This window comes from Salmo salar, chromosome 01 (genome assembly GCF_965601325.2).
Source record: "Salmo salar chromosome 01, fSalSal1, whole genome shotgun sequence".
NCBI classification, from domain to species: domain Eukaryota; kingdom Metazoa; phylum Chordata; class Actinopteri; order Salmoniformes; family Salmonidae; genus Salmo; species Salmo salar.
The window spans coordinates 134,798,269-134,823,493 of record NC_138291.1 but is presented as its reverse complement, the minus strand read 5'-3'; the positions used below and the strand labels follow the sequence as shown (position 1 = coordinate 134,823,493).

General features: G+C 40.8%; 1 protein-coding gene across 2 annotated transcripts in view; it reads left to right on the top strand.

Moving 5' to 3' along the window:
- The first annotated feature begins 425 nt into the window (after positions 1-425).
- LOC106561256 (dymeclin) overlaps positions 426-25,225 on the top strand; it is a 167,273-nt gene continuing 142,473 nt past the window's right edge. Inside the window, exons 1-3 of one of the 2 annotated variants that reach the window (XM_014125013.3) lie at positions 426-629; positions 14,689-14,900; positions 22,573-22,625. In XM_014125013.3, the coding sequence (XP_013980488.2) occupies positions 14,761-14,900; positions 22,573-22,625 (193 nt within the window). In that variant the 5' untranslated portion in view covers positions 426-629; positions 14,689-14,760. Of the gene's footprint in view, positions 630-14,688; positions 14,901-22,572; positions 22,626-25,225 lie in introns of those variants that run through there. The other variant, XM_082978818.1, reaches the window with a different exon arrangement.

Genomic DNA, 25,225 nt, shown 5'->3' with positions numbered 1-25,225 from the left:
GGCTATAATAACCCCATCAGACCGACACTGAGAGCCAGATTCCCAGACACAGATTTAGCCTAGGCTTGGACTAAAAGCACGCTCGATTAAGAACTTCCATTGAAATAGCTTTTTAGTTCAGCACTAGGCTTCATCTGTGTCTGGGAAACCAGCTCCCAGAGTTTTTGCAGCCTCGTCTTCTAAGTGGCTTGACCTCTTCTAGTAATGTCCAAATTATAAAAAAAAAAAATATATATATATATATGCTTTGAAGAGAAGATGCACGACATGCTAAGAAACTGCCCCAGCAAGTTTAGGGCGGAACATTCGAGTGAACGTTTCAGATATAAATAAAATGTCTAGAATCGACTTGGCCTTGAAAAAGTGTAAGTGTTGAGTCCGCACTGTGTATTACAATCTTCAACTTTATGCACGTTCTGCCTAACTGTCAGACGTCACGTTCACGCAAGTCTGGCGACGTGGAAATATGATGGAATAGGACTAGAGTCAAATCAGTTTTCTCAAATTAGCAAACTGTTGTTTATCATTGACATCTACATCATTAGCTACTGTTCAGTAAGCAGAAGACTTCAGAAGAACCTGGGAGAAAGTAAACTAGCTAGGTGCCACGAGAGCAGTGAATTTGACAGGTGAGCTGTCAGTTGATGCTAGGGGCTAGCATGGTTGCTAGCCTGACATAGCTGGCTAGCTACTCGATTAATTGGCTAGTGTGTTATTTTAATCTCATGTCAGTTACACATCTGTTTCACCTGACAAGTTTCACAATCTTTAAGGAAGCCTGTCTGCTGCATTTAGGCCGTTTGTTTTGCGGTTTACTAGTAAGCTAGCTGCAGCTAGGGTGTGTACTAACTAACGTTAGTTGGCTTGCTAGAGGACAAGTCCATTAACACCTTTTTTGTGTTGTACTTGTGTGGTCGGTATTCATGTACATTTGTTTTACTGAAAAGGTAACATTATAGCAAACTGTCAGCCACAGATGTGCAAGGAGGGTGAAATGCATGTTTGCGACTGCTGTAGCTAGTGAGGTTGCTATGGCTAACCAAGCTAGCTACTAACATTGACATGGTGTCACACCGAGATAAAGTTGGTTTTATATTCAATCATTCGGACATTCAACAGACATTCGCCAAACCCATTTAAAATTGTAAAAATCAATAACTATTTCATTGATTGTCACAGAAACAAAAATAGATATGGTTTATTCTATAATTGTCTAGCATACTTTTCCAACCTTTGTTTTCAATTTAAAAACAATCCAGATTTGATGGAAATAAGTAAAATCTTTCAAATGCAATTTAAAGCTGTATAAATCAATAACTAATTCACCCTTTGTCACAGAATCATCAAACTAGGTATGATTTATTCTATACATGTCTAGTGTACTTTTACAACCTTTTTTTTGAGTAAACATTCCAGTTTTGATATGAATACATAATCTATAATATGCCATTTAAAGTGGTATAAATCAATAACTAATTCACCGTTTGTCACAAACAACAAACTATGTATCATTTATTCTATAAATGTCTAGCATACTTCTACAACCTTTGCTTTGAGTAGAAATTCCAGTTTTGTTTGAATAAAAATACATAAAATCTCATATTGCATTTAAAGATGAAGAAATCAGTAACTAATTCAGTGATTGTCTCAGAAAAAAGTGAAAATATGCATTTATTTGCAGTAACTTTAAAGAAATGTTAATTTCAAGTGCATTTTGTTCTATATGAATCTTAAATTGTATGCCAAATCAATGTTTGCATTTTTAGTGCAACAGTTCCACATTTTAAAGTAGTTACAAGGCACAACAGTCATTTATTTATATGTCTCTAATTTAGCAGCAAAAGGCCCCTTTACAATCATTTTCTATTTTGGCTTTGTTGAAGTCCTCCTTTGTCATCCCCAGACAAGCTGAATGGTACCATCTCTGGCACACAGAGCATTCTATCTGCAGTATTAAAAACATAAAACAGGGTTATGTTTATTTACATGTAAATTACAGTTCTGGAGTACCCAAATTATGTTATACGCTTTTGCAATTTGGAACATTTTCAAATTTAATTGGATTTTTGTGCAATTGCTAAATTGACTTTAAATAACATGCATTTGACCTCAACCTTGACAGATGCACACATAACTGAGGTGTTAATCATCCATTGAGTATTCAGGCAATATAAATCATATAGTAATAAAGGCATACATTTTCAAAAAACATATGCGTGTATAAAAAAAGGTATCACACATCAATGTTCTAATATCAAACATTACTATAATGTCAGTCTTTGAAATCCAAATCAGTTTAATCGTCACTTGTGCCAGATACATGTGTACCTATTACAGTGAATTGCTGTCATAGTATGTATCTAGTATATCTCATAGTAGAATAATACAATTATGTAATGATATTAGAGCAAGGATAACCCTGATAAAAGTTTCCAGACAAAGTTTCATACTTCTAAATGTCTTGAAGGATGAAACTACATGAGTTTTCATAATCTACTGTTATATTACACAAAGACAAACCCAGTTGGTCAGATGATCATCAGTTTTCTCTGGATGATGCAAAGCACTTATTGAGCAGTCTTGCTTCACATTGAAGACTGGAAAGAAAGAGGACCACATTTTTATGCATTGTTGACAGATTTAAAGACACTTTCTGGAACCCATAGTTCTAAAGGTTGTGCTTCAAAGAATAAAAAAAAAGTATGCTAGACATTTATAGAATAAATCATACCTAGTTTGATGATTCTGTGACAAACGGTGAATTAATTATTGATTTATACCGATTTTTAAATGGCATTTTATAGATTTGATGTATTTCTATCAAATCAAAATTGGAATGAATCAGTTGGACCAGTCTAGCCAAATAATAGACTAAAGGAGCCTAATGGTATTCCTTATAGTCCAAGGACCTTAACTTACATGTTCTGTTTAAAGACGAATTGGCTCTGGAAGTCAAATACTCCATCTGAATGTGAATCGATTCTCAACAGTGGTAAGCCGCAGAAACATAAATCACTCTACTTTCATATCTCATCAATATAATTTCACTAATGCAAAATACACACAACGCACACTGTTTCAGTGGTTTTATTTTACTTGAATAACATTTTGATTTGAATTTAAAACAATTTAACACTTGCAGCCTACTGTTTTTTTTTTCAGTGACAACACGTTTGTGGCGACCGTCTTCAATTCAGACACAGGTGTTAATAGGAGATGCAGATAGATAATTAGCACAGGTAGTAGGCTCAGTCTTCCATCTGTTTGCCGTGAACACGCGCTGTAACATGGAGATATGGCCTTGTGGGAACACTAATCCTATAAAGGTGTGTATCAATTTTTGTAATTTATTCATCTCTGATGTTTACAAAAACGTACCACGAGTGATGATGTTCTGACCGAGCGACAGGGCACTCAAATGGAGTGTCTAGTTTGAGAAACAGACACCTCACAAGTCCTCAACCGGCAGCTTCAATAAATGGTTTCCGCAAAACACCAGTCTCAATGTCAACAGTGAAGAGGCGACTCCAGGATGCTGGCCTTCTAGGCAGAGTTCCTCTGTCCAGTGTCTGTGTTCTTTTGCCCATCTTAATCTTTTATTTTTATTGGCCAGTCTGAGATATGGCTTTTTCTTTGCAACTCTGCCTAGAAGGCCAGCATCCCGGAGTCGCCTCTTCACTGTTGACATTGAGACTGGTGTTTTGCGGGTAACACTCCAGGATTATTTTTATTTGTGTTATAGTCTCCTACATTATTTTAACATTTCTACAAACTTCAAAGTGTTTTCTTTCCAATGGTACCAATTATATGCATATCCTGGCTTTAGGGCCTGAGCAACAGGGAGTTTACTTTGGGCACGTCAGTCAGGCGGAAATTGAGAAAAAAAGGTGCCTAGCCCTAAGAAGTTTTAACCGTCTAAGTACATTTTGTGTGCACTATGTCTTCATGCACTGATTTTCATTCGCAACAAGTCAGTTTGGTGGAAACACACCACTTCATGCAGATTTTAGAATATTCGCATGAAACTCTGTCGCCAATTGGATGGAAATCTAGATATTGAAACTCCTTAGATGTCAAATGGTACGACTTCCCTAACCAAATCACGTGAACATTATTTACAAATGTTTTGATTTAGCTTTGATTAATTCAGCCTGTTTTGAGTTTTATATGGCGATCATCTCACCTAGGCAATATTTTCTAACGTTAGACAGCACATTGTAGCCGAACTAGAACTATTTTCTTGCTATCCCATTGCCCTTTGTGAGGTACGAGACTGATCAGTAGAGGTGGAATCGACGCCCTATCTGACGCAAGACAATGGTCGTCTGGTCGTCAAAGCAAGTGTGAAAACAGTCTGGACAACCCCTCTCTCTCTCTCCAGTTAATGTCACTTCTCCTGGCTGACACCTAGCCATGAGCCCCTTTTCTTTCCATTTACTGTAACCAGCATCCTTAACCACTGATCACCAAACAGCACTGGATGTCCATGGACGTAGAAATGTTGTCAATCTGAGCCTGCCCTTGATTTCAATATGTCGCTTTTGGTACAGTCCGGAGCGGCCTTAATTTGGCCCAAACCGGAAACAATCATAGATGTTTATGTTTGAGAAGTTTGGGGAATACAGTACAATGGAGCACAGAGTAAAGTCAAAAGTTGAATATAGTACAGTACACAGTAGAGCACACGAGTTGAGTACTCTAATGTACTGTATTGAGCTGTACTGTACTGAACTAGCCTATACTCTACTACTCTGTTCTGTACTGTACTCCCATTAGGCTCCCGAGTGGCGCAGTGGTCTTACGCACTGGATCTCAGTGCTAGAGACCTCACTACAGACCCTGGTTCGGTCCCGGGCTGTATCACAACCGACGGTGATCAGGAGTCCTATAGGGTGACGCACAATTGGCCCAGCATTGTTAGGGGAGGGTTTGGCCGGGGTAGGCCGTCATTGTAAAATAAGAATTTGTTCAAATGAAGGTTTAAGAAAAACAATACTGAGCTCTACTGTGCTGTACTTTGATGTTCAAACATTTTAAACATACAGTTGAAGTCGGAAGTTTCCATACACTTAGGTTGGCGTCATTAAAACTCATTTTTCAACCACTCCACAAATTTCTTGTTAACAAAACTATAGTTTTGGCAAGTCGGTTAGGACATCTACTTTGCATGACACAAGTCATTTTTCCAACAATTGTTTACAGACAGATTATTTCCCTTATAATTCACTGTATCACAATTTCAGTGGGTCAGATCAGAAGTTTACATACACTACGTTGACTGTGCCTTTAAACAGCTTGGAAAATTCCAGAAAATTATGTCATGGCTTTAGAAGCTTTTGATAGGCTAATTGACATCATTTGAGTCAATTGGAGGTGTACCTGTGGATGTATTTCAAGGCCTACCTTCAAACTCAGTGTCTCTTTGCTTGACATCATGGGAAAATCAAAAGTAATCAGCCAAGACCTCAGAGATGTTTTTTGTAGACCTCCACAAGTCTGGTTCATCCTTGGGAGCAATTTAGAAATGCCTGAAGGTACCACATTCATCTGTATAAACAATAGTACGCAAGTATAAACACCATGGGACCACGTAGCCATCATACCGCTCAGGAAGGAGACGCGTTGTGTCTCCTAGAGGTGAATGTACTTTGGTGTGAAAAGTGAAAATCAATCCCAGAACAACAGCAACCGACCTTGTGAAGATGCTGGAGGAAACAGGTACAAAAGTGTATATATATCTACAGTAAAACGAGTCCTATATCGACATAACCTGAAAGTTCGCTCAGCAAGTAAAAAGCCAATGCTTCAAAACCGCCATAAAAAAGCCAGACTACAGTTTCCAACTGCACATGGGGACAAAGATGGTACTTTTTGGAGAAATGTCCTCTGGTCTGATGAAACAAAAATAGAACTGTTTGGCCATAGTAAGCGTCGTTATGTTTGGAGGAAAAAGGGGGATGCTTGCAAGCCGAGGAACACCATCCCAACCGTGAAGCACGGGGGTGGCAGCATCATGTTGTGGGGGTGCTTTGTTGCAGGAGGGACTGGGTGCACTTCACAAAATAGATGGCATCATAAGGTAGGAAAATTAGGTAGATATATTGAAGTAACATCTCAAGACACCAGTCAGGAAGTTAAAGCTTGGTCGCAAATGGATCTTCCAAATAGACAATGACCCCAAGCATACTTCCAAAGTTGTGGCAAAATGGCTTAAGGACAACAGTCAAGGTATTGGAGTGGCCATTTCAAAGCCCTGGCCTCAACCCTAGTGAAAATGTGTGGGCAGAACTGAAAAGGCGTGTGCGAGCAAGGAGTCTTGCAAACCTGACTCAGTTACACCAGCTCTGTCAGGAGGAATGGGCCAAAAATCACCCAACTTGTTGTGGGAAGCTTGTGGAAGGCTACCTGAAACGTTTGACCCATGTTAAACAATTCAAAGGCAAGGCTACCAAATGCTAATTGAGTGTATGTAAACTTCTGACCCACTGGGAATGTGATGAAAGAAATAAAAGCTGAAAAAAATAATTCTCTCTACTATTATTCTGACATTTCACATTCTTAAAATAAAGTGGTGATTCTAACTAACCTAAGACGGAATTTTTATTCTGATTAAATGTCAGGAATTGTGAAAAACTGAGTTTAAATATACACTGCTCAAAAAAATAAAGGGAACACTTAAACAACACAATGTAACTCCAAGTCAATCACACTTCTGTGAAATCAAACTGTCCACTTAGGAAGCAACACTGATTGACAATAAATTTCACATGCTGTTGTGCAAATGGAATAGACAACAGGTGGAAATTATAGGCAATTAGCAAGACACCCCCAATAAAGGAGTGGTTCTGCAGGTGGGGACCACAGACCACTTCTCAGTTCCTATGCTTCCTGGCTGATGTTTTGGTCACTTTTGAATGCTGGCGGTGCTTTCACTCTAGTGGTAGCATGAGACGGAGTCTACAACCCACACAAGTGGCTCAGGTAGTGCAGCTCATCCAGGATGGCACATCAATGCGAGCTGTGGCAAGAAGGTTTGCTGTGTCTGTCAGCGTAGTGTCCTGATCATGGAGGCGCTACCAGGAGACAGGCCAGTACATCAGGAGACGTGGAGGAGGCCGTAGGAGGGCAACAACCCAGCAGCAGGACCGCTACCTCCGCCTTTGTGCAAGGAGGAGCAGGAGAAGCACTGCCAGAGCCCTGCAAAATGACCTCCAGCAGGCCACAAATGTGCATGTGTCTGCTCAAACGGTCAGAAACAGACTTCATGAGGGTGGTATGAGGGCCCGACGTCCACAGGTGGGGGTTGTGCTTACAGCCCAACACCGTGCAGGATGTTTGGCATTTGCCAGAGAACACCAAGATTGGCAAATTCGCCACTGGCGCCCTGTGCTCTTCACAGATGAAAGCAGGTTCACACTGAGCACGTGACAGATGTGACAGAGTCTGGAGACGCCGTGGAGAACGTTCTGCTGCCTGCAACATCCTCCAGCATGACCGGTTTGGCGGTGGGTCAGTCATGGTGTGGGGTGGCATTTTTTTGGGGTGCCGCACAGCCCTCCGTGTGCTCGCCAGAGGTAGCCTGACTGCCATTAGGTACCGAGATGAGATCCTCAGACCCCTTGTGAAACCATATGCTGGTGCGGTTGGCCCTGGGTTCCTCCTAATGAAAGACAATGCTAGATCTCATGTGGCTGGAGTGTGTCAGCAGTTCCTGCAAGAGGAAGGCATTGATGCTATGGACTGGCCCGCCCGTTCCCCAGACCTGAATCCAATTGAGCACATCTGGGACATCATGTCTCGCTCCATCCACCAACGCCACGTTGCACCACAGACTGTCCAGGAGTTGGCGGATGCTTTAGTCCAGGTCTGGGAGGAGATCCCTCAGGAGACCATCCGCCACCTCATCAGGAGCATGCCCAGGCATTGTAGGGAGGTCATACAGGCACGTGGAGGCCACACACACTACTGAGCCTCATTTTGACTTGTTTTAAGGACATTACATCAAAGTTGGATCAGCCTGTAGTGTGGTTTTCCACTTTAATTTTGAGTGTGTCTCCAAATCCAGACCTCCATGGGTTGATAAATTGGATTTCCATTGATTATTTTTGTGTGATTTTGTTGTCAGCGCATTCAACTATGGAAAGAAAAATGTAATAAGATTATTTCTTTCATTCAGATCTAGGATGTGTTGTTTAAGTGTTCCCTTTATTTTTTTGAGCAGTATATTTGGCTATGTTGTATGTAAACTTCTGACTTCAACTGTAGATGTCTACGATTGGTTCATATTTGGTACAGACCAAACTCCGTACCAACCAAAAAGCTCCTTAAAATAATAGCCAGTGTGTAGAACAATACCCAAATATGCAAAGGAGGATATTGCATATTTATACCTTTTTTTATTTAGTATATATCACCATGAATTGGAAATTATATCCATAATTATGCATGTCTGTGTATTACAGATCAGTGACACATGATGAAATTCCGTTACTGCAATTCTGTTGCCGGGTGTACATCCACTTCACTTACTGTAGTTCAATAACCCAAATTAATGTTTTCAAACTCAAGGTGTTATGTCATAGCAGACACCCCATTCTTTCTGCAGACATCTTTGAATCTTAAAGCTGCAATATGTGACTGTTTGGGTGACCTGGCAAGTTAACATAGAAATGTGAATTATAGATCTTAATTCTCATTGAAAACAAGTCTAAGAAGCGGTTGAGCTGTTCTATTTTAGTTTTGACTGGATGTGTAGATTATGCATGTATGATCTATCAGCAAAATTACTGTATTACCTCAATTAGCCATGAAATTCCTAGTTTGAAAGTGATTGTTTTCTTGACACTGTGCTGTGACATTTTCTCTACATTTCCCCCCATGTGGGCTGGCCCCCTAGCAATTTGAGTTCCAGCCAATGAGATTCAGCCCCTCACATTTGGGTGACAGCTAGCAAGAGGCCTGCCCAGCGTTATCCAATGAGGTTGCAGGGTGGGCTCAGTGGACACAGCAGAGGGAGAGTGAGCTCAATGACGTGATGCACATATCTGCACGTGATGTAGTATGCGATTTTCGGGGACCCCTTTTGGCTCGTGAGTGCAACTTTCAGAACCACTGGCTAAAAACTATACAAAAGTACCGGAGAATATCTCTTAATTCAAAGCAGTTATTTAACAGTTTTTGGAAAACATGGTCACACAACCTGAGGGAGAAAATTCTACAGAAATTCTGTTACCAAACTTTGCATCTGCACAGTTCTTCCATTAAATGGTTTTGTGAAATGTTGAGTGTAAATTCTTCCTCGTGTGTAGAGTATGGTCTGTTAAATTTTGACATCAATTTAGTTTTTTTGGCTTACATTTTCAAGTGAAAAATCAGTCTCTGCGCAATTCTGTTACCGTGGAATTTCCCACATGACTGGTGTGATCAAATGAATGTGTACTAAAGGAAACCATAGACTAGAGAGCAAACTCATACCATGTTATACCACTCTACTGTGTAATGAACATGCTATGTCGCCTAATTCATTACTATGCCCAGGCCAGGGAGTCATCTTTTTCTATTACCCTTGCTTCCATTTTGAGGCTAAATCAGAGTTTGCTAAGTTTGTCACTTTTGGAGGGAACCCTGGAGTACTGATTTGATGTCATGACACATTGCTCCCAGCCTACATGTTTGGGAGAAGTGTATTGATCATTCACTCCAATAGTGTAGTAAATATTTGTCTTACTTCTTTAACTCTGCACTGTTGGGAATGGGCTCGTAAGTAAGCATTTCACTGTAAAGTCTACACCTGTTGTATTTGGCTCATGTGGCCAATAAAATATATGATTTGATTAGGTTCATTATTCTGCAAAGTGGGTTGTATTTCCTAATGAAGGTAAGCTCAAACGCTTCCAAAAAGGGCTTGAAATCCCCCCAATTAATTTTCTCTGATGGATTTGAGGATGCTGCCAGACAGATGTGCATCATAAGCCAGATTTGGGCAGATGTACAGTGGCAAGAAAAAGTAAGTGAACCCTTTGGAAATACCTGGATTTCTGCATAAATTGATATCTGATTTAAGTCACAACAATAGAAATACACAGTCTGCTTAAACTAATAACACACAAACAATTATACGTTTGTCTTTATTGAACACACCATGTAAACATTCACAGTGCAGTTTGGAGAAAGTATGTGAACCCTTGGATTCAATAACTGGTTGACCCTCCTTTGGCAATAATAACCTCAACCAAACATTTTCTGTAGTTGCGGATCAGACCTGCACAACGGTCAGGAGGAATTTTGGACCATTCCTCTTTACAAAACTGCTTAATTTCAGCAATATTCTTGGGATGTCTGGTGTGAACTGCTTTTGAGGTCATATCATCTCAATCGGGTTGACGTCAGGACTCTGACTAGGCCACTCCAGAAGGCGTATTTTCTTCTGTTGAAGCCATTCTGTTGTTGATTTACTTCTGTGTTTTGGGTCGTTGTCTTGTTGCATCACCCAACTTCTATTGAGCTTCAATTGGTGGACAGATAGACTAACATTCTCCTGTAAAATGTGTTGATAAACTTGGGAATTAATTTTTCTGTCGATGATAGCAAGCTGTCCAGGCCCTGAGGCAGCAAAGCAGCCCCAAACCATGATGCTCCCTGCACCATACTTTACAGTTGGGATGAGGTTTTGATGTTGGTGTGCTGTGCCTTTTTTTCTCCACACATAGTGTTGTGTGTTCATTCCAAACAACTCAACTGTAGTTTCATCTGTCCACAGAATATTTTGCCAGTAGCGATGTGGAACCTCCAGGTGCACTTTTGCAAACTTTAGACATGTAACAATGTTTTTTTTGGACAGCTGTGGCTTCTTCCATGGTGTCCTCCCATGAACACCATTCTTGTTTGGTGTTTTACGTATCGTATCATAGACTCATCAACAGAGATGTTAGCATGTTCCAGAGAAGTCTTTAGCTGACACTAGGATTCTTCTTAACCTCATTGAGCATTCTGCGCTGTGTTCTTAGTCATCTTTGCAGGACGGCCACTCCTAGGGAGAGTAGCAACAGTGCTGAACTTTCCATTTATAGACAATTTGTTTTACCGTGGACTGATGAACATCAAGGCTTTTAGAGATACTTTTGTAACCCTTTCCAGCTTTATGCTAAATCTATTTTGGTCGAGGCATGGTTCACATCAGGCAATGCTTATTGTGAATAGCAAACTCAAATTTTGTGAGTGTTTTTTATAAGGCAAGGCAGCTCTAACCAACATCTCCAATCTCGTCTCGTTGATTGGACTCCAGGTTAGCGGACTCCTGACTCCAATTAGCTTTTGGAGAAGTCATTAGCCTAGGGGTTCACATACTTTTTCCAACCTACACTGTGAATGTTGAAATAATGCATTCAATATAGACAAGAAAAATAAAATAATTTGTGTTATTAGTTTAAGCACACGTTTGTCTATTGTTGTGACTTAGATGAAGATCAGATCAAATTTGATGACCAATTTGTACAGAAATCTAGGTAATTCCAAAGGGTTCACATACTTTTTCTTGCCACTGTATATTAGGTAGTTCATTAAAGTACTTCATTTAATAAGATAAAGAACATTTCAGAGATACCATACATTTTGCTACTGACTGACGGTGTGAGTAGTTAGACCCAGGCTTCAAAAATGTACAATACAGAATGTAGCCTAATGCAGCTCTCACCAGAAAGATTCTTATAAACTCAGCAAAAAAGAAACGTCCCTTTTTCAGTACCCTGTCTTTCAAAGATAATTTGTAAAAATCCCAAAAAGTTCAGATCCTCATTGTAAAGGGTTTAAACACTGTTTCCCATGCTTGTTCAATAAACCAGAAACAATTAATGAACATGCACCTGTGGAACGGACGTGAAGACACTAACCGCTAGCAGACGGTAGGCAATTAAGGTCACAGTTATGAAAACTTAGGACACTAAAAAGGCCTTTCTACTGACTCTGGAAAAACACCAAAAGAAAAATGCCCAGGGTCCCTGCTCATCTGCGTAAACGTGCCTTAGGCATGCTACAAGGAGGCATGAGGACTGCAGATGTGGCCAGGGCAATAAATTGTAATGTCCATTCTATGAGACGCCTAAGACAGGCTACAGGGAGACAGGACAGACAGCTGATCGTCCTTGCAGTGGCAGACCACGTGTAACAACACCTGCACAGGATCGGTACATCCGAACATCACACCTGCGGGACAGATACTGGATGGCGGCAACAACAACTGCCCGAGTTACACCAGGAAGGCACAATCCCTCCATCAGTGCTCAGGCTGTCCGCAATAGGCTGAGAGAGGCTGGACTGAGGGCTTGTAGGCATGTTGTAGGCATTTATCGTCGAAGGAATGAGCGTTACACCGATGCCTGTACTCTGGAGCGGGATCGAGGTGGAGGGTCCGTCATGGTCTGGGGCAGTGTGTATCATCGGACTGAGCTTGTTGTCATTACAGGCAATCTCAACGCTGTGTGTTACAGGGAAGACATCCTCCTCCCTCATGTGGTACCCTTCCTGCAGGCTAGTTTACTATAGTATGCTTATCACATTTCATGTTGAATGTCTTTGAACTTATGAGAGATGGGTTAACGTTGGACCAGAGCTAGCCAGCTTGTGTGTGAAGATCGGCAACAGAATTAAAATAAAAACACGTATTACCTTTTTGTAGTTAATACATCCAAAATTCCTTTATAGAAGCTGCTCCTCCATCGGTATAATTCTGTGGGCCTAATTCAGATAATGCATGTCATAACAAGATGCCCAGCAATTCTCGATATTAAGACAAGACATGTACAGGTGAAGTCGGAAGTTAACATACGCTTAGGTTGGAGTCATTAAAACTCGTTTTTCAACCACTCCACTAATTTCTTGTTAACAAACTATAGTTTTGGGAAGTCGGTTAGGACATCTACTTTGTGCATGACACAAGTAATTTTTCCAACAATTGTTTACATACAGTGAATTATAAGTATCACAATTCCAGTGGGTCAGAAGTTTACATACACTAAGTTGACTGTGCCTTTAGCAACTTGGAAAATGTAAAAAAAAAATGTAATGGCTTTAGAAGGTTCTGATAGGCTAATTGACATCATTTGAGTCAATTGGAGGTGTACCTGTGGATGTATTTCAAGGCCTACCATCAAACTCAGTGCCTCTTTGCTTGACATCATGGGAAAATCAAAAGAAATCAGCCAAGACCTCAGAAAGAAAATTGTAGACCTCCACAAGTCTGATTCATCCTTGGGAGCAATTTCTAAACGCCTGAAGGTACCACATTCATCTGTACAGACAATAGTATGCAAGTATAAACACCATGGGACCACGCAGCCGTCGTACCTCTCAGGAAGGAGACGCGTTCTGTCTCCTAGAGATGAACGTACCTTGGTGTGAAAAGTGCAAATGAATCCCAGAACAACAGCAAAGCACCTTGTGAAGATGCTGGAGGAAACCGGTACAAAAGTATCTATATCCACAGTAAAACGAGTCCCATATCGACATAACCTGAAAGGCCGCTCAGCAAGGAAGAAGCCACTGCTCCAAAACCGCCATAAAAAAAGCCAGACTACGGTTTGCATCTGCACATGGGGACAAAGATTGTACTTTTTGGAGAAATGTCCTCTGGTCTGATGAAACAAAAATAGAACTGTTAGGACAAAATGACCATCGTTATGTTTGGAGGGAAAAGGGGGACGCTTGCAAGCTGAGGAACACCATCCCAACCGTGAAGCACGGGGGTGGCAGCATCATGTTGTGGGGGTGCTTTGCTGCAGGACGGACTGGTGCACTTCATAAAAATGGATGGCATCATGAGGCAGGAAAATTGTGTGGATATAATGAAGAAACATCTCAAGACATCATTCAGGAAGTTAATGCTTGGTCGCAACGCTGCGTGTTACAGGGAAGACATCCTCCTCCCTCATGTGGTACCCTTCCTGCAGGCTCATCCTGACATGACCCTCCAGCATGACATTGGCACCAGCCATTCTGCTCGTTCTGTGTGTAATTTCCTGCAAGACAGGAATGTCAGTGTTCTGCCATGGCCAGTGAAGAGCCCGGATCTCAATCCCATTGAGCACGTCTGGGACTTGTTGGATTGGAGGGTGAGGGCTAGGCCATTCCCCCCCAGAAATGTCCGGGAATTTGCAGGTGCCTTGCTGGAAGAGTGGGGTAACATCTCACAGCAAGAGCTGGCAAATCTGGTGGAGTCCATGAGGAGGAGATGCACTGCAGTACTTAATGCAGCTGGTGGCCACACCAGATACTGACTGTTACTTTTGATTTTGACTCCCCCCTTTGTTCAGGGACACATTTTTTCATTTCTGTTAGGCACATGTCTGTGGAACTTGTTCAGTTTATGTCTCAGTTGTTGAATCTTGCTATGTTCATACAAATATTTATACATGTTAAGTTTTCTGAAAATTAAAGCAGTTGACAGTGAGAGGACGTTCATTTTTTTGCTGAGTTTAGATCAGAAATAGGCCTAGGTCTCAGGTAAAGAAGATGATCTATTAACAGCTGAACTAGGACCCCATTCATTTCGAATTTGGCTAGAATGAGGCCTCCGTTTACATCCTATTTCATGAACCGTAACAAACATTTTAGTTAAGCTTTTAATCTTGATAACCTGAGTACAGTGGTTCTATTGATTAATTGAACATAAGTATGTTTCCTTCTGTTCACCAGTACAATACCTGATGTGGTAGTGGGAGATGAGGCAGTGAGAGAGAGCCTCTCCCTAGATCCACATCCCAGGAGATGGGAGCCAACACCAGCCAGGTCAGTGACCTGTCAGAGAACCAGAGCCTCCGGACCCTGATCGGCACAGAGTCCATCTCAGATAATGACCCCTTTTGGAACCAGCTAATCTCCTTCACATTCATCAGCCCCACTAGCAGGTAAGAATATGTCCCGTATCCTTACACCACAGACAGAATCACGATGTGCTTTTCTTGACCCCGCCACCTGATGAGTTGGGGCCAGACCAGCATCCCCACCAGGGAAACTATGCTGGCTCTCTCCTCAGTGCCAGACGTCTTGGCTCGACCACTTTTCCCGTAACGTGAGAACTGAGAACATGGTGCACTAGGTAGGAAATAGGGTGCCATTTGGGACGCAAGCCCATGATAAAGTAGCAGACAACAACCATAGCAGTTGGGAAGTCAACACAAACAAATCTGGGACCAGGCTAATACAGTAGGCAAGTACCCCTCTCATGTATTCTTTTTTTTAGCTTGTTTGTTTTTAATGTTTAATCACATAGAAATTGAATTGTTGAAATACAGGTGTTGCTGTCACACAGAATTACACATTTCCCCCAAAGCGGGAAAATGTTTAAAGTTGCTATATGTAACTTTTTGGGCGACCCAACCACATTCACATAGAAATGTGTGTTATAGATCTGTCATTCTCATTTAAAGCAAGTCTGAGCAGCGGTAGATCTGTTCTGTGTGTGCCTTTTCTATGCGTCCAGCTCTTAAGTTTATTTTTTGCGTCGTTTACTTTCGTTTTTATACACCAGCTGAAAACACCATTTTGGGTTATGGAAAAGAACATTCACAGCACTTTGGATGGTACGATGATTCTTTATACTGTACTTGCTTGTTTTATCACACAACGGCTCCCGAATGGCGCTGCGGTCTAAGGCACTGCATCTCAGTGCTAGATGCGTCACTACAGACCCTGGTTCGATTCCAGGCTGTATCACAACCGGCCGTGATTAGGAGTCCCATATGGCGGCGCACAATTGGCCCAGCATCATCCGGGTTTGGCTGGGGTAGCTCGTCATTGTAAATAAGAATTTGTTCTTAACTGACTTGCCTAGTTAAATAAAGGTAAAATCAAAAATAATTATTAAAAACTGAAATTAGGCAAAACAATTCTAATTTTAGCAACCAGGAAATGGCGGAGCGATTTCCATATAGTGCTTCTTCTAAGTAGATCAAACACCAGTTTTGTAATGTTTACCGTGGCTTCACTTTGCACTCACCAATTACGTAATTTCCTGTCAATAACATACACTCGCATGCACACACACTGTGTTTTTAAACTCCAGAGAACCGGAAACCGGAAAAGAAAGGAATTTCTCGAGGAACAGAATCAGAACTGGGAACGAAAGTGATCTATACTCTTCCGGAACAGAACCTTTATTTTAATAGCATGGGAACCGGTTAATAGTGTTTTTTTAGATTCCGGGCATTGTTTTCCAGTCCCACAAAACGCAACAAGCGCCTATTCAAAGCCCTTACTCTGTCACTCAGAAACATATACCAGTGTCTGCCTGCCTTCCAGCTGAGAACTTTTTGCCTGTCTCCCCCTCCAAAGCATAGTCTACTGTAGCTTACTGATGTTACAAGCCTGATTCAGTAATTAAGGAGAGATTTTTAATTAGAGAAAAATGTATTAAACTTTTTCAATACTAGTTTACTAGTATGCTTATCATATTTCACGTTTAATGACTTTGAACTTATGAGAGATGGGTTAACGTTGGACCAGAGCTAGCTAGCTTGTGTGTGTGAAGAGCGGCAACAGAATTAAAATAAAAACACGTATTACCTTTTTGTAGTTAATACATCCAAAATTCCTTTATAGAAAGAAGCTGCTCCTCCATCGGTATAATTCTGTGGACCTAATTCAGATAATGCATGTCATAACAAGATGCCCAGCAATTCTCGATATTAAGACAAGACATGTACAGGTGAAGTCGGAAGTTTACATACGCTTAGGTTGGAGTCATTAAAACTCGTTTTTCAACCACTCCACTAATTTCTTGTTAACAAACTATAGTTTGGGCAAGTCGGTTAGGACATCTACTTTATGAATGACACAATTAATTTTTCCAACAATTGTTTACATACAGTGAATTATAAGTGAAATAATCTGTATCACATTTCCAGTGGGTCAGAAGTTTACATACACTAAGTTGACTGTGCCTTTAACAACTTGGGGGGGAAAAAATGATGTAATGGCTTTAGAAGCTTCTGATAGGCTAATTGACATAATTTGAGTCAATTGGAGGTGTACCTGTGGATGTATTTCAAGGCCTACCTTCAAACTCAGTGCCTCTTTGCTTGTCATCATGGGAAAATCAAAAGAAATCAGCCAATACCTCAGAAAGAAAATTGTAGACCTCCAACAAGTCTGATTCATCCTTGGGAGCAATTTCTAAACGCCTGAAGGTACCACATTCATCTGTACAGACAATAGTATGCAAGTATAAACATCATGGGACCACGCAGCCGTCGTACCGCTCAGGAAGGAGACGCGTTCTGTCTCCTAGAGATGAACGTACTTTGGTGCGAAAAGTGCAAATGAATCCCAGAACAACAGCAAAGCACCTTGTGAAGATGCTGGAGGAAACCGGTACAGAAGTATCTATATCCACAGTAAAACGAGTCCCATATCGACATAACCTGAAAGGCCGCTCGGCAAGGAAGAAGCCACTGCTCCAAAACCGCCATTAAAAAAGCCAGACTACGGTTTGCATCTGCACATGGGGACAAAGATCATACTTTTTGGAGAAATGTCCTCTGGTCTGATGAAACAAAAATAGAACTGTTTGGCCATAATGACCATCGTTATGTTTGGAGGAAAAAGGGGGACGCTTGCAAGCTGAGGAACACCATCCCAACCGTGAAGCACGGGGGTGGCAGCATCATGTTGTGGGGGTGCTTTGCTGCAGGACGGACTGGTGCACTTCACAAAATGGATGACATCATGAGATGTGAAAATGATGTGGATATATTGAAGCAACATCTCAAGACATCAGTCAGGAAGTTATGGATAGGGGGCAGTATTTTCACGGCCGGATAAGAAACGTACCCGATTTAATCTGATTATTACTCCTGCCCAGAAACTAGAATATGCATATAATTATTAGCTTTGGAAAGAAAACACTCCAAAGTTTCTAAAACTGTTTGAATGGTGTCTGTGAGTATAACAGAACTCATTTGGCAGGCCAAAACCTGAGAAGATTCTGTACAGGAAGTACCCTGTCTGACCATTTCTTGGCCTTCTTGATCATCTCTATCCAAAACAGGGGATCTCTGCTGTAACGTGACACTTCCTACGGCTCCCATAGGCTCTCAGAAGGCGGCAAAAAGCTGAATGGTGGCTTTGCAGGCCCTGGCTGAAAAACACTAGCGCATTTAGATAGTGGTCGATCAGAGAACAGAGACTGGAGGCGCGTGCACGAGGCGACACCATGTTTTTATTCTTTCGTCTTTGAACGAAAACAACGACTCCCGGTCGGAATATTATCGCTTTTTCACGAGAAAAATAGCATAAAAATTGATTTTAAACAGCGGTTGACATGCTTCGAAGTACGGTAATGGAATATTAGAAATGTTTTGTCACGAAACGCGTCGGGCGTGTAACCCTTCGTCACCCTTGGATAGTGTCTTGAACGCACGAACAAAACGCCGCTATTTGGATATAACTATGGATTATTTGGAACCAAACCAACATTTGTTATTGAAGTAGAAGTCCTGGGAGTGCATTCTGACGAAGAACAGGAAAGGTAATCCAATTTTTCTTATAGTAAATTTGAGTTTGGTGAGGGTCAAACTTGGTGGGTGTCAAAATAGCTAGCCTGTGATGGCGAGCTATCTACTCAGAATATTGCAAAATGTGCTTTCACCGAAAAGCTATTTTAAAATCGGACACCTCGATTGCATAAAGGAGTTCTGTATCTATAATTCTTAAAATAATTATGTTTTTTGTGAACGTTTATCGTGAGTAATTTAGTAAATTCACCGGAAGTGTTCGGTGGGAATGTAAAAAGCTGTTTTTTTATATAAATATGAACTTGATTGAACAAAACATGCATGTATTGTATAACATAATGTCCTAGGATTGTCATCTGATGAAGATCATCAAAGGTTAGTGCTGCATTTAGCTGTGGTTTTGTTTTTTGTGACATTATATGCTAGCTTGAAAAATGGGTGTCTGATTATTTCTGGCTGGGTACTCTGCTGACATAATCTAATGTTTTGCTTTCGTTGTAAAGCCTTTTTGAAATCGGACAATGTGGTTAGATAAAGGAGAGTCTTGTCTTTAAAATGGTGTAAAATAGTCATATGTTTGAAAAATTGAAGTTTTTGGATTTTTGAGGAATTTGTCATTCGCGCCACGCCTATCATTGGATATTGGAGCAGGTGTTCTGCTAGCGGAACGTCTAGATGTAAGAGGATAAAGCTTGGTCGCAAATGGGTCTTCCAATTGGACAATGACCCGAAGCATACTTCCGAAACTGTTGCAAAATGGCTTAAGGACAGTCAAGGTATTGGAGTGACCATCACAAAGCCCTGACCTCAACCCTATAGAATATTTGTGGGCAGAACTGAAAAATCGTGTGCGAGGAAGGAGGCCTACAAACTAGAGGTCGACCGATTATGATTTTTCAACGCCGATATCGATTATTGGAGGACAAAAAAGCCGATACCGATTTATCGGCCGATTCTTATTTATTTATTTGTAATGATGACAATTACAACAATACTGAATGAACAGTTTTATTTTAACTTAATATAATACATCAATAAAATGAATTTATCCTCAAATAAATAATGAAACATGTTCAATTTGGTTTAATTAAATAATGCAAAAACAAAGTGTTGGAGAAGAAAGTAAAAGTGCAATATGTGCCCTGTAAAAAAGCTAACGTTTAAATTCCTTGCTCAGAACATGAGAACATATGAAAGCTGGTGGTTCCTTTTAACATGAGTCTTCAATATTCCCAGGTAAGAAGTTTTAGGTTGTAGTTATTATAGGAATTATAGGACTATTTCTCTCTATACCATTTGTATTTCATATACCTTTGACTATTGGATGTTCTTATAGGCACTTTAGTACCGCCAGTGTAACAGTATAGCTTCTGTCCCTCTCCTCGCCCCTACCTGGGTTCGAACCAGGAACACATTGAAAACAGCCACCCTCAAAGCATCGTTATCCATTGCTCCACAAATGCCGCGGCCCTTGCAGAGCAAGGGGAACAACTACTTCAAGGTCTCAGAGCGAGTGCCGTCACCGATTGGAACGCTATTAGCGAGCACCCCGCTAACTAGCTAGCCATTTCACATCAGTTACACCAGCCTAATCTCGGAATTTGATAGGCTTGAAGTCATAAACAGCTCAATGCTTGAATCACAGCGAAGAGCTGCTGGCAAACGCACAAAAGTGCTGTTTGAATGAATGCTTACGAGCCTGCTGCTGCCTACCACCGCTCAGTCAGACTGCTCTATCAAATATCAAATCATAGACTTAATTATAACATAATAACACACAGAAATTCTGCCCCTGAACAAGGCACCGTTCCTAGGCCGTCATTGAAAATAAGAATGTGTTCTTTAACTGACTTGCCTAGTTAAATAAAGGTAAAAAAAAATAACAAATTCGGCCACAATCGGTGTCCAAAAATGCCCTAATTAATCGGCCATTCCAATTAATCGGTCGACCTCTACTACAAACCTGACTGTTACACCAGCTCTGTCAGGAGGAATGGGCCAAAATTCTCCCAACTTATTGTGGGAAGCTTGTGGAAGGCTACCCAAAACGTTTCACCCAAGTTAAACTATTTAAAGGCAATGCTACCAAATGCTAATTGAGTGTATGTAAACTTCTGACCCACTGGGAATGTGATGAAAGAAATAAAAGCTGAAATAAATCATTCTCTCTACTATTATTCTGACATTTCACATTAAATTTAAATAAAGTGGTGATTTTAACTGACCTAAGAGAGGGAATTTTTACTAGGATTAAATGTCAGATCAGAATTGCATCAAGCAGTGCACAGCAGGGTAGTGCATGGTTGACATTGAGTAAATTGACTATATTCCTATTTGATATAGCCTATTTCAATAAATTATGTTATATTTACACATCAAGAGAACAGTGTAGACAGACCTAAGAGTCTCACCAAAGCAACGAGAAATGTCTTGTTATAGAAGCCCAAGTGTTAGTTTCTATCCATTTTATATAAATATTACTCTGCCAATCAAGCCACTTTTTCAGTTTAATGTCCTTAAAGTTGCAGCTTTTAAATGGGAAAAATTATGGAAATCGGAGTCTATGCTATTCTCAATCACAGATCTATTGTGAATGACAAATGTTATAGGCCACAAGAAGTGTAATTGAGTAAACATTACAACTTTGGAAAAATCGAATGAGTAGTCAAAAGATCTTAGGCTACAGCTAAGCAAAGCTCATGAAAGAAATGATGCGTAGTTGGCCAAGCCCCATCTCCATATTATACTAGCAATGTGCAACCTACCTACAACGCATAAAGGAAAAAATGCGACTCCGTTTATCCAGTTCTGAGGACAGCACAGGTCTGCGGCCCATGATTCTGGCTCTGACTGTGTGTCACTTGCTCCATCTGTGCGCTTCAGCATGCACAGATATCCAGATATACCTAGGCTACTACACATCTCTTTCCTGCCAAGACTCCACCAGAGTGGAATAGGCTGTTAGAAAAGATTTGGCTCCACTAAATATATTTAGTCAATGTCATGTTTCGTCTCGTCCCTCCCGTAGCATGCAAGCTTGCGCTAGCAGTATTTGTGTTAAACATTTAAAAAAAAATCATTTGGGATGGCTGCTAGGGGCTGATAACATTGTCTATGGGCAGGCAAAGAAAAGTATTTGTTCACTCATTCTAGTCACCTTTCTGTCCGATGGTGTTGGACCTTTTTTGGGAGGGGGGAGAGAAGTGACTTCAGCTTTCGGACATGTAAAAAATCTGTCCTACTTATCCGAAGGACAAGTGGCAAAAAAAGTTAATGTCAAGCTCTGCCCAGCGCTTTAAGCCAAGTCGTCTCCTTCACCCTCTCTCGCTTTCTCGCAAATTTTCAGTCGCATCTCACACACTACACTTGTCTGTCCAATGCATGTAAATAGCTTGCCCGCTCCATAGCAAGCTGCTCTAGCCGCAATGATTGGTGAAGTAATTTAATGTCGAGCTAAATATAAAAAAGAAATTGAACCCTATGGGCCCTGGTCAAAAGTAGTGCAAAACATTGGGGATAAGGTGCCATTTGAGATGCATCCCGGGCTGCAAACATTAGCTAAGGTGCAGGATGCAGCGAAGGCCCATGTTACACCAGGCTGTCTACATTAGCTAAGAACTTGAAGTTTGTCTTCCAAGCCAATCAGCTTTTAGGTTCCGGTTTATACACATCAGCTGACTTGGAGTAATGTTCTAACAGACTTGATGATCAGATGCGACAGTAAATGTAGTTGACCTTAAGTTACAGTAACAGCTTGCTGAAATGGTAGGTGTTTTCTGATTGTACAGTACAAGCTTATTTACATTAGTGAGGCACGTAAGAGGAGTGGGTGTTTTCAAGTGGTAGTGCTGGGAAACCGGAGTTAGCCAATGAGAGTTTTGAGACGAATATAATTGTACTCTAATTCTGTTTCTATGAATGAGTGTGTTGTGACTATGCTAACTTGACAGTAGAGGGCACAGTAGACTGTCCACCGTTCCACAGTGCTGTGGTATTGAATTGACCAACATTTTCTCGCTCTGTCTCTCTCTCTCGCTCTTTCACTCTCATTCTCTCTCCTCTACAGTGGTAACTCCAAGCTGTTGGAAGAGGCTGTAATTCCCCTGGCCAAGATCCTGAGTACGTCTTATGTTTGTTGGTTTGAGTGTTATGCCTGCCTATTTATTTCTATACATGCATACATGCATACATGCATACATACCACACACACACACACACACACACACACACACACACACACACACACACACACACGGAAAGTATTCAGACTAGAGGTTGGCCGATTATTATTTTTTAACACCGATACTGATTATTGGGGGATCAAAAAAAGCCGATACCGATTAATCGGCCAATTTTTTATATATATATTTGTAATAATGAGAATTACAACAATACTGAATGAACACTTATTTTAACTTAATATAATACATCAATAAAATCAATTTAGTCTCAAATAAATAATGAAACATGTTCAATTTGGTTTAAATAATGCAAAAACAGTGTTGGAGAAGAAAGTAAAAGTGCAATATGTGCCATGTAAAAAAGCTAATGTTTAAGTTCTTTACATATGAAAGTTGGTGGTTCCTTTTAACTTGAGTCTTCAATATTCCCAGGTAAGAAGTTTTAGGTTGTAGTTATTATAGGACTATTTCTCTCTATACCATTTGTATTTCATATACCTTTGACTATTGGATGTTCTAATAGGTACTTTAGTATTGCCAGGCTAATCTCGGGAGTTGATAGGCTTGAAGTCATAAACAGTGCAATGCTTGAAGCACAGCGAAGAGCTGCTGGCAAATGCAGTAAAGTGCTGTTTGAATGAATGCTTACGAGCCTGCTGCTGCCTACCACTGCTCAGTCAGACTGCTCTATCAATTCATAGACTTAATTATAATAACACACAGAAATACGAGCCTTAGGTCATTAATATGGTCAAATCCGGAAACTATCATTTTGAAAACAAAACGTTTATTCTTTCAGTGAAATACGGAACCGTTCCGTATTTTATCTAACGGGTGGCATCCATAAGTCTAAATATTGCTGTTACATTGCACAACCTTCAATGTTATGTCATAATTATGTAAAATTCTGGTAAATTAATTACGGTCTTTGTTAGGAATAAATGGACTTCACACAGTTCGCAACGAGCCAGGCGGCCCAAACTGCTGCATATACCCTGACTCTGCTTGCAAAGAACGCAAGAAAAGTGACACAATTTCCCTAGTTAAAAGAAATTCATGTTAGCAGGCAATATTAACTAAATATGCAGGTTTAAAAATATATACTTGTGTATTGGTTTTAAAGAAAAGCATTGATGTTTATGGTTAGGTACACATTGGTGCAACGACAGTGCTTTTTTTGCGAATGCGCTTGTTAAATTACCTGTTTGGCGAAGTAGGCTGTGATTCAATGACAAATTAATAGGCACCGCATCGATTATATGCAACACAGAACAAGCTAGATAACTACACATGGTTGATGATATTACAAGTTTAACTAGTGATTATGTTAAGATTGATAGTTTTTTTTAAGATAAGTTTAATGCTAGCTAGCACCTTACCGTGGCTCCTTGCTGCACTCGCATAACAGGTAGTCAGCCTGCCACGCAGTCTCCTTGTGGAGTGCAATGTAATCGGCCATAATCGGTGTCCAAAAATGCTGATTACCGGTTGTTATGAAAACTTGAAATCGGCCTTAATTAATCGGCCATTCCGATTAATCGGTCGACCTCTAATTCAGACCCCTTGACTTTTTCCACATTTTGTTACGTTACAGCCTTATTCTAAAATTAATTAAATCGTTTTTTTCCACTCATCAATCTACACACAACACTCCATAATGACAAAGCAAAAAAAGGTTTTTAGCAATCTTTGCAAATGTAAAAAATAATAATAACTGATTACAGCCTTGAGTCTTCTTGGGCATGACTCTACAAGTTTGGCACACCTGTATTTGGGGAGTTTCTCCCATTCTTCTCTGCAGATCCTCTCAAGCTCTGTCAGGTTGGATGGGGAGCGTTTTCAGGTCTCTACAGAGATGTTCAATCGGGTTCAAGTCCAGGCTCTGGCTGTGCCACTCAAGGACATTCAGAGACTTGTCCCGAAGCCACTCCTGCGTTGTCTTGGCTGTGTGCTTAGGGTCGTTGTCCTGTTGGAAGGTGAACCTTTGCCCCAGTGTGAGGTCCTAGGCGCTCTGGAGCAGGTTTTAGTCAAGGATCTCTCTGTACTTTTCTCCGTTCATCTTTCCCTCGATCCTGACTAGTCTCCCAGTCCCTGCCGCTGAAAACCATCCCCATAGCATGATGCTGCCACCAGAAATCTTAATCGTAGGGATGGTGCCATGTTTCCTCCAGATGTGACGCTTGGCATTCAGGCCAAAGAGTTCAATCTTGGTTTCATCAGACCAGAGAATCTTGTTTCCAATGTGTTCTTGGGGACCTTCAATGCTGCAGACATTTTTTTCTACCCTTCTCCAGATCTGCGCCTCGACACAATCCTGTCTCTGAGCTCTACGGACAATTCCTTCAACCTCATGGCTTGATTTTTGCTCTGACATGCATTGTCAACTGTGGGACCTTATGCAGACAGTTGTGTGCCTTTCCAAATCATGTCCAATCAATTGAATTTACCACAGGTGGACTCCAATCAAGTTGTAGAAACATCTCAAGGATGATCAATGGAAACAGGATGAGCTCAATTTCGAGTCTCATAGCAAAGGTT